Source organism: Dromiciops gliroides, chromosome 3, assembly GCF_019393635.1.
Source record: "Dromiciops gliroides isolate mDroGli1 chromosome 3, mDroGli1.pri, whole genome shotgun sequence".
NCBI classification, from domain to species: Eukaryota; Metazoa; Chordata; class Mammalia; order Microbiotheria; family Microbiotheriidae; genus Dromiciops; species Dromiciops gliroides.
Window position 1 is genome coordinate 153,519,701 of NC_057863.1, and position 17,415 is coordinate 153,537,115.

Genomic DNA, 17,415 nt, shown 5'->3' on the forward strand with positions numbered 1-17,415 from the left:
TTGGTTTCCTGCTGAAAGATTCAACAGTAAGTTCCTTTTGTTATTTGAAGAGTAATCAGTTGGTTAGTCAAAAATAAATCATGATTTAGATGGAACTGGGGAGATTCCCCAAAGAGTTTTCCCACCAAAATGTTGCTGATCCCTAAAATTCTTGCAATAGAGATTAATTTCTGTGAGTTAAGACACAATATACCCATTAAAATGCAAATATCCTCATGACAGATAAAGATATTAAAATAATCATTAGCAACTTAGTTGCACCTCAGTGTAACTGAATCTACAAGGCTAGTAGATTCATAGGTGGCTGAACAAATATTCCCAAAGAATATTGCTTAATTGGGGCAGCTAGGTGGCACAATGGATAGAGCACCGGCCCTGGAGTCAGGAGGACCTGAGTTCAAATCCGGCCTCAGACACTTGATACTTACTAGCTGTATGACCCTGGGCAAGTCACTTAACCTCCATTTCCCTACAAAAAAAATTTGTTTTTAATTAAAAAAAAGAATATTGCTTAATCGACGATGGTCTGTAGGGCAGTCGCTATAGACATGGGACGTGGTTCTGTCCACAATGATGTCCTATTCAAAAAATGCTATCAATGACTTCAATGGAGATATAGAAGTCAAAGTTGTGGATGGTACAATTCCGGGAGTGATTACTAATATATAAAGGTCCAAAATTACTCAATATGCTGAAATGATGGATGAAAATTAAAAATATTAAATGTAGTACAAAGAATTAATGCAAAGATCTGCACTTATATTAAAAAAAAATCAATTACATAAGTACAGGATGGGAAAGACCTGCTCACTAAATGTTATTTCAGAGTTTCAAGAAGCTTATTGTAAAGAATTAATTGTTATTTGAGGTTTTTATGACCCCATCTTTTGGCTGGAATTAAAAAAAAACAAACCTCAGCATGCTTACTGGCCTGGGGCTCCGTAAACCACATGGTGCTCCACCCACTGGTTGTAGCCATAGCCATGGTGCTGGCACCTCACATCATCACCACTCGCTGAGGCCTACATGGGCCTGGCAAAATTATAATGATTGGAAGCCCAGTGAGGGCAGTCATGTGATTATCAGAGAGGCCAGCCAATTGACTGGGGCCTGTGTGTGATCAGCCTGGGGTCTGCTGGGAAGAAGGGAGGTTTTTTTCACCATTCTAGCTTGAAGCTGGAAGGCGACAGGATGCTGCTGTGTGTTCTCAGCTGATTCCTGGGTGGTGGTGTTGTTCAGGTTATATAATTTCCTTTTCCCCATTTTATTTTCTTTCTCTTAATCCTACTGATCCTGTTTGTGGTTTTTTTTTTAAGTTCGTTCTTGTTAAATAAATCCTGCTCTGTTTTGAGGGAGTCTGTCAGTCTCCTTCCTTGCCCCAATATTGCAGCAAGCCGCTTAGCTAACACTCCCCAATTAAAAATTGGTCCCTACATTACAGTACAATCTGCAATCTCATGTCAATTGAGTTCAATCAGGGCTCCATGGTACATTCTCTGACTCAAAGTTTTCCAAGGAAATATATGAATTTATCTCACTTCTAGCTCTTGTCTTTAGATACATTGCCAGTACCTACCTAATAAGGTATGGAAAGGAAAAAGTTTATTTCACACAATAAAGAATATAAAAAGACTCTAACCCAAGAAATGTCTTGTGAGAACTACCTTCACCAAAAGGGCTAGTCCATCCCCTATTCTTTACATACATTTTATTTAACCAGTTCTATGCTTGAAGTCCTCCTAGGAAGAGGAACTTACAACTTCTAGAAGCAGCCCATTTCACCATTATACTTTTGTAACCTTAGTTGGTTGCAGGAACAAGGATTGAGACACCAGATGGAAACCAGCCTCTGCGGGCCCAGAATTGTTTATTTAATTGTTGACATTAAAAAAATGAAGGGGGAAATCTGATTGAGTGCAGGAAAGATTATCATAGTAAATATAGGGCCATAATTTTGAGTTGGAAGGAACCTTAGAGATTATCTAGTTCAACTTTCCCCTCATTTTACAGATATGGAAACTGAGGTTCAGAGAGGTTATGTGACTTGCCAAAGTTCATTCAGGGAAGGAGTGTCAAAAATAATTAGGATGCTATTGTGTAAGAATTAAGGCTTACTCTTGTAAGAATCTATTATTATTTAATGTAAATGGATAACTCAATCTTATCAAATGATAAGGTTGCTAGATCAATATAATACTTCCAATTAGAAACTAACAATAAATCACAGTTTTCTTTCTGTTCAATCACTTGATGATTATATTCATTCTGTTTTTCTGATTTACAAGAAAACTTGAATAAAAGAAAAAAATGAAAGAAAGTGAAAAATAGCATGCTTCAGTCTATGTTACATCAATATCAATTCTTTCTTTGGAGATGGATGGTATGCTTCATCATTAGTCCTTTGGGATTGTCTTGGATCATTATATTGCTGAGAATAGTTAAGTCATTCACAGTTCTTCATCAATCAAAACTGTTGCTCTGTGCACAACATTCTCTTGGTTCTGCTCACTTCACTAGGCCTTTCTGAAATCATCCTGCTTGTCATTTCTTATATCACAATACTATTCCATTACAATCATATACCAGAGCTAGTTTAGCCATTCCCCAATTGATAGGCATTCCTTTGATTTCCAATTCTTAGCCACCACAAAAAGAGCTGCTATAAATATTTTTGTAGAAATAGGTCTTTTTCTCTTTTTGGCATGTCTTTGGGATATAAACTTAACAGTGATATTGAAGATCTGACTTATTGAATAAGTGTAATGTGACAGCCAAGAAAACTAATGGGATTTTGAGCTACATTAAAAAAGATATAGCTTTCAAGAAAGAAGAGGTGCAAGTCCCACTACACTCCGTTCTCATTAGAACTCATCAGTGTCCAGTACTGAGTAAAACAATTTAAGAAATACCCTAAAAAGCTAGGCAGTTAGAAGAAGGCAATCAGGGTGGTTAAGAACCTTGAGTCCATGTCACATGAGAATCAGTTGAAGGAAATGGTTATGTTTGGCTCAGAGAAGACTCATGAGTTTCTTAATAGCATCTGTCATATGGAAGAGGGATTAGACTTGTTCTTTTTGGCCCCAGAAGGTAGAATTAGGAACAAAGGATAGAAGTTGCAAAGCAACCACTTTAGCCATGATGTCAAACTATCTAATAATTAGTGCTGTCCAAAAGTATAATGGTGAAATGGGCTGCTTCTAGAAGATGTAAGTCCCTCTTCCTAGGAGGACTTCAAGCAGAGACTGGATAACTACTGATCAGGTGTGTTCTAATGGGTATCATCTATTCTCTTTGTGAATAGGTTGGATTAATTGGCCATTGAGGTCCCTTGGAACTCTCAAGTTCTGTAATCTGGTGATGGTAGGAATTCTTTTTTAGGTATAGGCTGGATTAGGTTGCTGCTTGGAAGGTCTGTGATTCTAAGTCATTGATTCATGAGAAATATATTCTATTTATAGTATGTCACTAGTCTTTTACATTGAAAGGCCTTTTTAGAAAAGTATACCAAATAGAAAATCCACTTGGCAAGGGAGAACATTTCTGAATTTTCTGCAGAGTAGCTATAATCATAATATAGAATAACATTAAGATTTTAGTGGGATACCAAACTGTGATTTCATCATTGTAGGGAACTCAGCTGATACAGTTTTTAGCTCCAAAGACATGCAACTATGTCTTTTGTTTCCATATGTTATCTCATTTGATCCTCACAACAACCCTAGGAGAAAGGTGCTTTTATTGTCAACATTTTATAGATGAAGAAACTGAAACTGATTGAGGTGAAGGGACTTGTCCAGAATCACATAATTTTCCGGGTGCAGCAACTCAAACAAACTATTTTCCCAGTCACAAAGGGCTTGTCAACTCTGTCAGTGGAAGGAATGCCCCACGAACCAAGAGGTTTTTTAACACACTAAAGTATAATCTTTATATCAGGAAGGAGCCTTTAAAATGTTCTCTCATCTAAGGTAACAATTTGCACTTAAATAACTAAAAGTCCATCTTTTGAAAATGTCAAGACTTCATAACTCTAGGTGCCTGGCAAAGTGAGGTGCTAAGTGAACTTTTATAACTACAATTGTGTGTCTCACAAGCACTTGAGCAACTGCTGCTCCTCCTGGAGGAAGCACTTGCAATCCCATTTTGTGCTTCTTTTGATTCAGGGCTAGAGAAAGGCAGGAATGAATGTTATTCCAGGTTTTCAGACATTTTGAGAGATTAAAGGTAAATGGTATTAGAATCCAAGTGTATCTTTTTCTGGAAATTTAGCTTCTTATGTGATTAAGGAATATCGAATGAAGAGGAAGCCTTATTTCTTTCAGAGGGGGGATCGAATTCTACAGCACCATGCTGTCCTCCAACGATGATTTTAAAAAGCAAGGAAAAAACACTAGCTGATCATTTTTTTCAAGTAGAATTGCAGATGAATGAAAGGAAATAATAGGGATGTAAAAGGTCCAAGGAAACCAAACAGCAATTTCATTCACATTTGGGATGAATTTTGTTGTCTTGTTGATGCCTCTGAAATTGTATCTTCTCAATATAATTGCTTTCCTTCAAAATATTTGAGTAAATCCATTTTAAGTGTTACAATAGAGTTTGTACTTTGTGATATCTGCCGGCTGCATGGTTCGTTAAACTCCAGGCTAACTGAAAATTAAGCATTAACTACAGTATTAGCAAGAAAAAAAATTAAAATAAAAACCTTTAAAACTCATCTTCCAAATTTTTGCAAACATTAGCATGGGAAATGAGGGATCATTTTTTGTTATGTTTATTATGCCTTCAATAAATCCATCCATATCCTTATTCTCCATAGTGCTTCAGGCCATCAGAGCATAAAACACTGTCACATACTTACATTAACTTTCTGTAACAGTTGTCCAAGTGTAATTTGCTCATGTTGAACCTCTTCATGCTGAGCCCACTAAAACGTTTCCTTGGCCTTGCACAGTTCCATAGAGAAAGCTAAGAGACATGTTCTGGGCCCAGATTTCAGCTCTTGTGTTTGGCATTGGTGGAGTTGGAGCTCTCATTGCTGCCACTGTGTCCAATGAGTGGAAAGTAACTACCAGAGCGTCATCAGTTATCACTGCCACTTGGATTTTCCAGGGTCTTTGGATGAACTGTGGAGGTAACGCATTGGGTTCTTTCCATTGCAGACCACATCTCACTCTCTTTAGAGTACCAGGTAATTATAGTATCTTTGTTTGGACAGTAAGTAATTTCTTTTCTCTCCCTATCCCCTCTTATTCTCTATTCTTTACCCCAACACTATTCAGCACTTGCTCCGCATGCAAGCTCTGGAAGACTGAGTGTTTAATTAAGGCTTTAAGGTTGGGACTAGAAGGGGTGTGGCATGGTTGTATTGGTTACACTACAAAAGACTGGCCTTATTAGGAATACGAGAACTTAGAAATGACTTACTGATCTTCTAGAAATGCCCAGTGAATTGAATGTATAATAAACTCAAAGTTGGAAAAAATATAAGGCTTACAGTGATAATATATTACCATCTGGAAAGGAGTAATCTTTTTTAAAGCAAGTTTTTACTTGTCCTCAGGTATAAAAGCTTTTTGATGTAGAAATCTAGGTGTGATGATGGAATAGACTTTCAATAAGTGATCAAAGATTACACTTCCTTGAGACTAACATACACAGTAGTGGAAGCCTTGGATGACCTTTTTCTAAAGACACTTCTGGAAAAAAGGGAAGGGTTTAAGTAAAGTAAACATGGTTTTTGCATCTCTTATTTGTTATTAAGAAAGAGATTAAGAGATCAACACAAGAGAATAAAAATGAGGCAGTTCATTTTTATATTCATTATATTTAATACATAGATATAGATATGGATATTCATTATATCATAAGGGAAGGGTGCTGAATTCAGAGAATTTAGATTCAATCCTGCTATCTTTGTGATCTTGGTCAAGTCATGTAACTTTTCTGGGTTTTGGATTTTTTTACCTGTTAAATGAGGGGTTTGGAATAGATAATATTAAATATCTTTTTTTGGAGGCTCAGTTATAAAGAAAAATATGTTGTGTACTTACAAATGGACTAAAACAAACATGTATATGGAGAGAGGGAAAATGTTAAAATGAGATGTTTACATATAAAAATAGCTATAATACCTTTTAGATCATTGCTTTTAAGTCATTGCAAAAAATACTTTAAAATCACTCTGCTTTTTTACATATTGTGAAATTACTAGCTTAAAATAAGTAGAAAATGTATTACATAAAGAATTATACCTCAAGGGTCTGGTAATATAACCTAAATGGGATGTTTTACAGAAATAGCTTAAAAAATAGATAAAGAATTTAAATATCCAAATGGTAAGAATGTACCTTGGCCTTAGGAAAGAGACAAATAACATTTTAACTCAGAAGTTACTAAAGCATAATATTTTATGGGACTTCATGTCAAGGATGTGTGTCATTAGTCAAAAATCAGTGCCAAGGGATAAAGAAAGCGTACTTAGTTCAAGTCAGGAGATTTCTAATGACAATCACACTAAATCTTCAAGCTTGGATGCCCATGTTAGGCCCTCAAATGCCAGGTACATGCCAAAATGACCATTCGAGTGAACAAATGAGTCAATATCAGTGTCAAACAGAAATTTTTATTTGGAAATGAGTATATAATGTGAATCACTTAAGACATTTTTTAATGGATTCTAATTCTACTTCTGTGACTTCTTCCCACAAAAACGGTTTTCTCCTAAGGACAAGAAGATTAGAAAAGTAAGTTAAGTCAAGGAGCTGTCGCCTGTCTATATGCTTCCTATGGTTTCCCATCTTTATTTCCCTGATGATCACTGGATTCCTCCTGTTACACTTCAGGCAGGAAGTAGAAATAGCAAAGAAGTAGGTTTCTTGGTGCTTGGGAAACTAAATGTTATCTAAGTGTGCACTATTGTTTGTTTTTTTATCAATAGTAGCTATTAAAAGCCTTGCTATAGCCTTTGCTAAGAGCTACCAATCTTACCAAGAACCAGTTTTTCCAACAAAGGAACAAATATGACTTTCACTGCTATATACTCAAATGTGTGGCAGTAAATAGTTATCTGGAATTTACGCTTGCAATTACATATTCATGTGCATGCATACAAACAAACAAAAACCCTCTGAGGAACACTGAGTTAAAAACATGATCCAGATTTATATGTTTATTTAATTTTTTCTTTGTTCATTCATCCATTGATCAGTCCAGACCTATGGTTTTCATCAGTGAAGCAAATTCCCAGTACTGAAACTTCCTCCATTGATGCAGATTCATTTGCAACTTATAATTTTAGAGAGTTGCCTGCAGCATTGGAGGTTAGTGAGTTGGCTGTGGTCACACTGCTAACATGAAAGGCTTGTATCCACAGCTTCTTAACTTCAAGGCCAATCCTTTCTCTACTTGTCATGCTCCCTTCAAACATTCTCCAGTCACAACAATATTTTTCCTTGAGTTCACTTATTTCCCCTAATTGCTGAGACCATTTCTTTCATTTTTACTATATCCTTACATAGTGCCTAGTAGAGTGTTCGATATATAGCTGGCAATTCAAATGCCTACTAATAGGTGGAAAGGTGGCTATCAGAAAATGCTATTCTTAAATTAGTATAAAATTTGTATTTGACACATCCAGAATCAAATTTGTTTATAAAAGCTCTATGTAAGGTTTGCTAAATACATCTATTTTAAAAATCCAGGAACAATGATTCATCTTTCCAACGGAAATGGGAACTCACAGATCTTGGATTTCCTTCTAAAGATGGAGCAAATCCAAAAAAGGTACTAATGGTGCTTCCTTTATTCTTAAGTGAAACTATAATAATGATAGAGTCTGGAGCGCAGTGTTGCCATCCCATTTCCTTTATAACAAAATGTAACTAGGGAACAAAAACAACCACCTATAAGGAAATGAATATGGGCTCATATTATTTTAATTTTATGTAATTTTAAACTATTTCTTTGATGTCAGACAAACTTTCTGAGATTGAAGCATTGTTTCAAGACAAAACCAAATACAAACCCTTCCTTAGCTGCTAATTTTTCCTTTCCTGACTATATATTTATTAGAACCAGAAGACTTTAAAATTGGAAGTCTAGAGATCATGGAGCCCAATCCTCTTATTTTACCTGTTAAGAGACAAAGGCCTAGAAAGTTTAGGTAACTCAGCCCAAATCATACAGTAACTTTGTAGGAGAATCAGAACTAGAAATCAGACCTCTTAATTCCCAACCCAGTGCTTTTTCTACTGTGCAAGCAGCATAGTAGCTGGTGCTTACTGTGTAACACTGTTAGACCTACTTAGAGTTAGTCTCTATAAATATCCAATTATTCCAATTGAAATTTTCTTGGTAATAGAAATTATATCATTTTTAAGAAATAGAATACATCCTTTTAAAAAATCATTTTTATTGCAGTTAACAAGCAAATGCAAACATTTCAATATCCCAAGTACAGAATTTCATAGTCTTAAACACTAGAAATCAATAGCCCTTTGCCCATATTGACAGTGGAATCATTTCTAGAGAAAAGATTATAGAGAGAAGATATTACCTCTGTCTGTGTGTGTGTGTGTGTGTGTGTGTGTGTGTGTGCGTGCGCGCGCGCACATGCGCGCACGCTTGTGAAAGCCACATCCATTGGCTGCCAATTGCTTTCAGTTGCAATTCATTGCACATAGAAATATTAAAGCACACTGGGCTAGGTATCAGTGAATTCTACTCCTATTCATAGTTGTGAATGTTTTAACCTTCTACTTTCTTCTATTTGCTTAGTGTTATGATACAAATAATTTGTCTATTTGGAGTTTACTATGGTATATGGCATATGGGGATGTAAACCTAATTTTCACCAAACTATTCAGATTTCCCAGTGGCTCTTAGCAAATAAAAAAGTCCCTATCCCAATTGCTGTGTTCTTGGTTTTATAAAACACTCTATGATGTATTAATTTGCTTCTAGGTTTTGTTCATTTGGGGTGTTCCACTCTTCAACTTTTCTATTTTTTCATCAATACTGCCTAGTTTTGATAACACTACTTTATGACAAAATTTGAGAACTTATAGTGCTACTTCCTTTATTGTTATTTTTCCTATTATTTCCTTTAAAATTTCTAAACTTTTGTTCCACCATTTGGATCATTATGATTTGTCTAATTCTATAAAATGTTCCTGGTAATTTGTTTGGTATAGTCCTGTATTAGTATATTAATTCTGGTGGTATCATCAGTTTTTATAATAATGGTGTTGCAGTAATGAGCATTGAGTAATTCCTTTGTGACTATTTGGGTGTTCTTTTGTGCCTATAAACACTGTTTCGTTGTTGTTTTTATCCCATGTGTGTTTTGGCAATCTAAATCCCAGATATTTTATTCACTTTGTAGTCATTTTCTATCTTTTCCTATTGAATTTTAATAATTATTAAAGTGCTTATGACTCTTGCATATTTATTTTATATTCTACTTTAATAAAGTTATGATTTGTCTCATTTAGTTTATTCACTGATTCTCTAAGATTCTCTAAATAAACCATCAGACTATCAGATTCCCTGAAAAAGGGAAAATTTGCTTCCCTTTTGTCAAGTCTTCTTACCTCAATTTATTTTTTTTGTCTAACTGATAATTTTCTTTTGTTAATCTATTTTTTCATATATAAATTTTCCTCTAAAGAGTGCTTTGGCTTTATCCCATATATTTTTAGAATGTTTTTATTTTCTTTTTCTCAATTATATGTAAAAACAATTTTAACATTTTTAAAAATAATTTTTGAGTTCTAAATTCACTCCCTCTGTTCCTCTCTTCCCTCTCCTTTACTTGAGAAGGCAAGCACTTTGATATAGATTATACATGTTTAGTTATGTAAAACAGTTCCATATTAGCTGTGTTGCAAAAGAGAACATGAACCAAAAAAAACAAAGAAACATGCAAGAAAAATAAGGAAAGTTTTTTTTAAAGAGTATGCTTTGATCTGCATTCAGACTCCATCAGTTCTTTTTCTGAAGGTGAATAGCCTATTTCATCAGAAGTCCTTCAAAATTGTGTTGGATCATTCTATTATTGAGAATAGCTACATCATTCATAGTTGATCATCATATAATATTGCTGTTACTGTGTACAATGATTTGTCTCTGCTCAGCTTGCTTTGTTATCAGTTCATATAAGTCTTTCCATATTCCATATATTTTGAAATGCTATCACATTTATTATTCTCATGGAATGATTATTGATTGTTTCTGAGTTGTTCTTTGACCCACCTAGTATTTAAGATATCATTATTTATTCTACTTTCAGATCTGGATATTTTGTTTCTAGTTCCCTTTTTTAATCTTTATTTTACTGTGTTATTGTCTATACAGGATGTATTTTAAATGTCTGCCTTTTGTTTTAATTGTGAGTTCTTTATGTCCTACTATATGGTCAATTTTGACAAAAGTATTACAAAAGTATTATTATTGTCTTAAAATATGTATACAAATATATGTTTGTGTTTTGATATTTCCATTCAATAATTGTCTACCAAATCTAGTTTTCCCAATATTCCGTCAGACTTATAATTTTCCTCTTGTTTATCATACTTTTATATCATTCTGAAAGAGGAATATTTAAAGTCGCCCACAATTAATGTGCTACTTTCCAGTTCTCTGTGAATTTCAAATAACTTTTCTTTAATGTACTTAGATGCCATGTCCTTTGGTATAGATATGTTTAGTGTTAAAATTGTTTCCATCAATCAACAAGGAATAATTGTTTCAATCGATCAACAAGTGTTTACTATGTACCAGGAACTGTGCTTTTATTACCTAAGGCATTTTATTACCTAAGGCATACTGGTTTCTTTGTTTGATTCTCTTAACAGTATCTGTTTTTATAGTTGACAACAAAAATCATGATTGCAATTTCTGATTTTTCTTTATTTTCTGTTTTTACATTTTTTTTGTGGGGCAATGAGGGTTAAGTGACATGCCCAGTGTCTCACAGCTAGTAACTTTCAAGTGTCTGAGCCCACATTTGAACTCAGGTCATTCTGAATCCAGGACTGGTGCTTTATCCACTGCTGCCCCCTATTTTTTCTGAAATATAATCAATTTTGTTCTAGCCCCTCATTTTAATGCTGTAGGTGTCTTTACATTCTAAGTTTGTTTCTGACATGCAATAACTTGTTGGGCTCTGTTTTTTTATTTTAAATTCTGAACCTCCAGTAGGACATATGATATTGTACATGAAATAACAAATTTCTATTATATAAAGCTTGTTTTTCTTTTAAAATATATAATAAATTTAACATATGACTTTCAAGGATGGCCTGCTTATCTTCTTTCTAGCCTACCTTCTGTTCTTTTCTCCATATTTAAAGAACACTTCACTGTTCCTTTCTTCCCTTCTTTCTTTTTCTTTCCCTTCCTTCCTTCCTTCTTTCCTTATTTTCTTCCTCCCCTCCTTCCTTTCTTCCTTTCTTTCTTTCTTTGAAGAAGGCTACCCTAGTCATAGAAGTTCCTACTTCCCTTCCTGTTCCAAAACAAAAAAGAAAAAAGAAAGCACTAGGTTCTTGTGATTTGTTTGGCTTTCAACAATTTGGTCCCATCTTTCCCCACAAATACCCTACTCACCTCTCCTGCTTAACGCAAGCCCATATTCTTTCTTTCTGTCATTATTACTATTATCTCTCTTATGTATTTCCCTTGTTCTGTCCAAATATGAGTATGGTTAATAATCTATTATTCTTTTCATTTGAGAAGCTGTTTCATTAATCTATTCATTTGAGTCTTCCCCTACCCATTCTTTCTGTCCTTTAGAGCACTTTAATTTCTTCCCCTTTATAGATGTCACCTAAAATGACCTTTGTTCTTTCAATGAGCCTCAAAGATTTTTAAAAGATGCTAGACTTACAGCATGGAAGCACTACTTTATCTCCTTGATATTTTCATACAATATGGACTGGCTTTACCTTCCATACACAAACACACACACACACACACACACACACACACATACAAACATATATATGTATATATATGTCAATGATTGTTGTTGTTTGTCTCAGTATTTTGGTGTCTAGCATAGTACTTGCAGAGTAGGTATTTAAGAAATGCTGGTTGAACTGAATTAATGAATATGTATTTTAAATGACCTGCTCACTTTTTCTTTCTTCAATAAGGATGATTCACATTCTACCTTCATGCTAAAAATCTATAATTTTTACATTGATGGTCAAGGTCAGCTTAGAAGAATATGTTGTTTCAGGGTGTGAGTGGGAAGGAACTGCTTTGCTTTGGTTTGGGGGTATATAATATTCCAGTCTTTTATTTCATTTATCATGGATGACAAAAAGTATGTTGACTAATAGCAGCTCAGTCTGCTTCTTTAATATGTTATGGACCCTCCTTTTGTTGTTTGTAAGATTTTTTTGTTTCATGCTAATACTCTGGAACTTGGAGATTTTATTTCTGAGTGAATTACATTTGGGTTTCCTCTCTGCTGATGTCCTATGGATTGTATTGATTTACATGTTACCTGTTTCTAATGCTTTTAGGTTATTTTTCTCTTTAGGCTTCAGTTTTTTCACAACTGATACAAATGAGTCATCTTATATAATTTCCAAGGGACCTTCTAGCTCAAAAAGTCTGTGATTGCCAGAGCTCAGATTTCAATTAAACAGCATTATTCTACCACCATTGTCCATATGGTAGCATGTAGTTTGCATGTATATATTAATATACATACACATATATTCTTAAGAAAACTAGTCTTGGAGCATTTAAAATAGTTTTTGGCAGCCAAAACCTAAAAAATAAAACAAATCTCTTCATTTTCTATTTTTCCATGGAAGAATTTTTAGCCTCCTAAACATTAACATGGATTCTTGTTTATTTTGAATTAAGAAAATGTGAATGGCTTTTGGGATATTAACTGGGACTTGGCATAGATGACCCTAGATGACTTCAAATGACCAGATGACCCAAGACAAGCTGCCAAGTTTTCAGTGGAATGAAACCATTTGGCAACAAGGCATCTAATAAAGGTGCTTTTCTAAAAGTTCAGATATCTAAGTCAGTGGTAAACATAGTTATCCTTAAACCTCAAAGGCTTCAATTTTCTCTTTCATCACCACCCCCTAGCCCTCTCTAAAGAAGAAAACATGGTATACTTAGTTCTGTAAGTATTTTTCACTCCCAAAACATTCCATAATCAAATTTTCCCCCTAGGACATAAGGCCAACAAAAAATGGAAACAATCTGCCAACACAGGCTTGGATTTTTTTGCCCCCTGAAATGTATAATTTGATCCATGACACAAGCAACATGGGTGACTGACATCAGAATGTAAAGGAACATTCAATTCAATTCAATAAGCATATATTAAGTAACTAAGACATGTAAAGCCCAGCTAAGTGCTGGGGATACACAGGAAGGGAAAAAAAAACCAATTCTTTCCTTTACAGAGCTTATCTTCTAATGGATGGGAGGAGAACTCTGAAAACCAGGGGAATCAGGAAAGACTTCTTGCAGGGGTGACAACTGAGCTAAGTTCCTCTGAAAGAAAATTATGAAAAGCATTATAATACCCTAAATGTCCATTCTTTCTGGCTGCATTAGTACTATAGGAGTGGCACCTGATGTAATTCTTGTTCTTTATTCATCTGAGTGGATGATTTGTCTTAATTTGTCTGGAGCTAAGAACTTAGTCAAAGACTTAGAAACCTCAAACTAACATAAAAGCCAACATTTTCCCTCCTACTCTGTTCTGTGTAGACATTACTAACTCTCACTCTTTAAACAACCACAAACAACCTTATATTTTGTCCATGTTCCAAACAACATGTGATACCCAGACCACATTTCTAGCAGGCTGCTGACAGACAGTGCTCCAAGGCAACATTTCAGTGAATCCATAGCTATATTTAGACAATAAAAGCTGACAACATGAGCCTCAATGAAGCAGTCTATGTGCCAATGTTCATAGGCTACTTATAACCCTGAGATCTGCCCATGGTTTGATGCACTAGAATTCTAAAGAGTGAGGGGCACCTTGTCTCTGTGACAGACAAGAGTTCACACTTGAGACACAGGGACAAGCCACAGACTAGATAATATAATTTTTTGCTGTGTATCTTTTTATTCTTTTATTTTTGGGGGGGCAACAAGGGTTAAGTGACTTGCCCAGGGTCACACAGCTAGTAAGTGTCAAGTGTCTGAGGCTGGATTTGAACTCGGGTCCTCCTGAATCCAGGGCCAGTGCTTTATCCACTGCACTACCTAGCTGCCCCCAACTAGATAATATTCTACAGTAATTTCTACAGCTACTCAATGAATAGCTTCAAAACCTCACATATAATCACATGAAGGTAAGAAGTCACAGCACTGGGGCAGCCAGCTGCCTCAGTAGATATAGCACCAACCCTGGAGTCAGGAGGACCTAAGTTCAAATCCAGCCTCAGACACTTGACACTTACTAGCTGTGTGACCCTGGGCAAGTCACTTAACCCCAATTGCCTCACCAAAAAAAAAATTAAAAGAAGTCATAGCACTTAAGGAAAATATCCATGATTATAATTTAGGATAAGACTCAATAAGCAAATTTCATGACTTCAATATTTCATGGGTCTGCAATAGAAATGGAAACAGTTCATGCCCTCAAGAGATTTGATTACCTTCTTTTGAAAGTAATACTCTATGTACACAGATAAGTACAAAGTAATCTGAAGAAACAAAAAGCACTAACAGCTGCAGGAAAGGTTTCTAACAGAAAGTGGTACTTCAATTAATCTTTGAAAACAAAGAAGGGATTGCAGTGAAATGAAAGATGGAGAGAAGTGGCCAATGAGCCCACTTGTTACATGCAGGGTGCTTAGCTGATGCAATCCTATGAAGACATTTTGTAACCGATTTCAATGCACTATGTGGTGATTGACTGTAGTGCTACACCTGGGGTGCTTTCAAGAAACACCAACTGGCCAAAGGGAGTTTCTGGCTCTGGTTCTGGCTCTTTCTTGCCTCGATATTGTTCCACAGATAATAAGGCAGAGAATGACAGAGGGGAAGAGGCCTCAGGCCCACTCCATCCAAGGACCACATGTAGTCCATAAATACCATCCTCTGTCCTTTGCCTCTTTGCATTTCTTTCCTGTTTTTAGGTGAAGAAGTATTGGTGACAATTTGTGAGCTTCAAAAAGTGAGAATGGTGAGGCATCAGAAGTCTGGGACCTGGAGTCTATGCTGGGTTTTGCAACCACCTCAGAAGGTGAGGAGCGAAGTTCAGAATGACTTGTTTTACCCAAGGCAAATGCAAGGCAGCCAAGACAGAGTTACAGTAATTCCTCTTTGGATGTAAATTTGTCAGGGTGAATGCTATTTAGAAACTGCTTAAGGATGAACCCAGTCTCCCCAGGGACCAAGGTGAGATAGGTTAAAATGTGTTCCAAGATGTTGGGGAAGAGCCAGGCATGTTTGTATTTATTGGTATATCTTCAAAATATCCATGTATTTGTGTTAATTTATGTTGATTGGTTAAATGGAACTGGGACACTAATCACTGGTGTTTAAGGGAGGGAGCACATCAGAATGGGGTCTTGATCTGATAGTATTAGGGAAGAATCAGTTCTTCTCCTCGGGGTCTCCTAGAGCCCTGAGGGGAAGATGTAGCTGGCCTCCTCTGGGAGAGTAAATCCAGAGTATCATTTCACTGAAATACAGAAATTAGGAGATAGTGTTTTCTAGATATGTGGTCAGCCTGCACAAGTTCACTGACACGAGTAATCCATCTACCAATGCAGCCTGCAGATGTTCCTTGCCTCAGAAGAGGATTTAAATTAAAGTCCACAAGAGTTTCAGTAATAGATTTCAGCAGGTCATGAACTTGGATAAGAAAAAAAAAGATCTATGTTTCTATAGAATTGGTTTCCTTTGCAATTATATCTATATAGAGATATATGTGTATATACATAGATATATATGATACACATATAAGATATTATACATACATATACATACACACACATATATATATTCTATAAAAGATAAATTTAAAACCTTATTCTGAGGTGTCTACAGACTTCATGGGGCATCCAAAGGGGTGCATAACACAGAAAGGAAGGAATCCCTCACTTAGAGGGACTTTCCACATGAAGCATTTCCTGATCCTCCAGCTATTTGTGCCTTCTCCCTAAAAATACCTTGTTTTTATTTTGTTTTGGTTTTTGTTTTGGGGTTTCTTTTGCAGGGCAATGGGGATTAAGCGACTTGCCCAGGGTCACACAGCTAGTAAGTGTCAAGTGTCTGAGGCCAGATTTGAACTCAGGTACTCCTGAATCCAGGGCCGGTGCTTTATCCACTGCGCCACCTAGCTGCCCCCTTGTTTTTATTTTGTATCTCCTTGTTTATGTGCATGTTGTCTCCACTAAAAGAATATAATCTCTTTAAGGACAAGACCTACTTCATTTTTTTTTTTGTTCCTAGAGCTTAGCGTAGTACCAGACATGTAGTAAGTGCTTAGTAAATGCCTATCTGATGATTGTACACCTCCCTTCACCCCCATTGTGACCTTGTGTCTAATTTTCTGGTGATGATCCTCTATTAAATGTGATATCATCACCATTACTAGAAGAATTTCTAGATAGCAATAAGACAAGAAAAAGAAATGGAGTGAATAAGCATAGACAAGGTGGGAAACAAAGTTAGCTTTGTAGGCACAATTTATAGCAGGATTATCACCTTTACAGATGTGGGGACCAATTTTTAAGTAGGGAGTATTAGCTATATAGGAGCAATAAAGGAGACCGGCAGCCTCCCTCAAAACAGAACAGGATTTATTTTAACAAGAACCAACTTTAAAAACACACACACACACACAAACAGGATCAGTAGGATCAAGGGAAAGGAAATAAAATGGGGAAAGGGAAATTATACAACCTGAAAAAATACCACCGCCCAGGAATCAGCTGAGAATATGCAGCAGACCTCCTGTCGCCTTCCAGCGTTCAGCTAGAATGCCCAATTCTCCTCCCCCAGTCCCAGAAAAACCCCACACAGCCCCAGACAATGGGATGGCCGCTCTGACAGTCACATGACTGCCCTCACTAGGCTTCCAATCATCATAATTTTGCCAGGCCCATGTAGGCGTCGGCGAGTGGTGATGATGTGAGGTGTCAGCACCATGGCAACGGCTACAACCAGTGGGTGGAGCACCATGAGGTTTGCGGAGCCCCAGGCCAGTGCACACTGAGGCATAAAAACCTCAAATAACAATTAATTCTTTACACAGATGATATGATAGTTTACTTGGAGAATCCTAGAGACTCAATTTAAAAACCAATCTGATGAGGCAGTTAGGTGGCACAGTGGAAAAAGCATGGGCCCTGGACTCAGGAGGACCTGAGTTCAAATCCGGCCTCAAACACTTGACCCTTACTAGCTGTGTGA

General features: G+C 36.1%; 1 protein-coding gene across 1 annotated transcript in view; it reads left to right on the plus strand.

Annotated features, from left to right (window-relative positions):
• The first annotated feature begins 4,977 nt into the window (after positions 1 to 4,977).
• CLDN10 (claudin 10) overlaps positions 4,978 to 17,415 on the plus strand; it is a 125,811-nt gene continuing 113,373 nt past the window's right edge. Inside the window, exon 1 of the mRNA XM_043995923.1 lies at positions 4,978 to 5,191. Within this exon, the coding sequence (XP_043851858.1) occupies positions 4,978 to 5,191 (214 nt within the window). The remainder of the gene's footprint in view (positions 5,192 to 17,415) is intronic.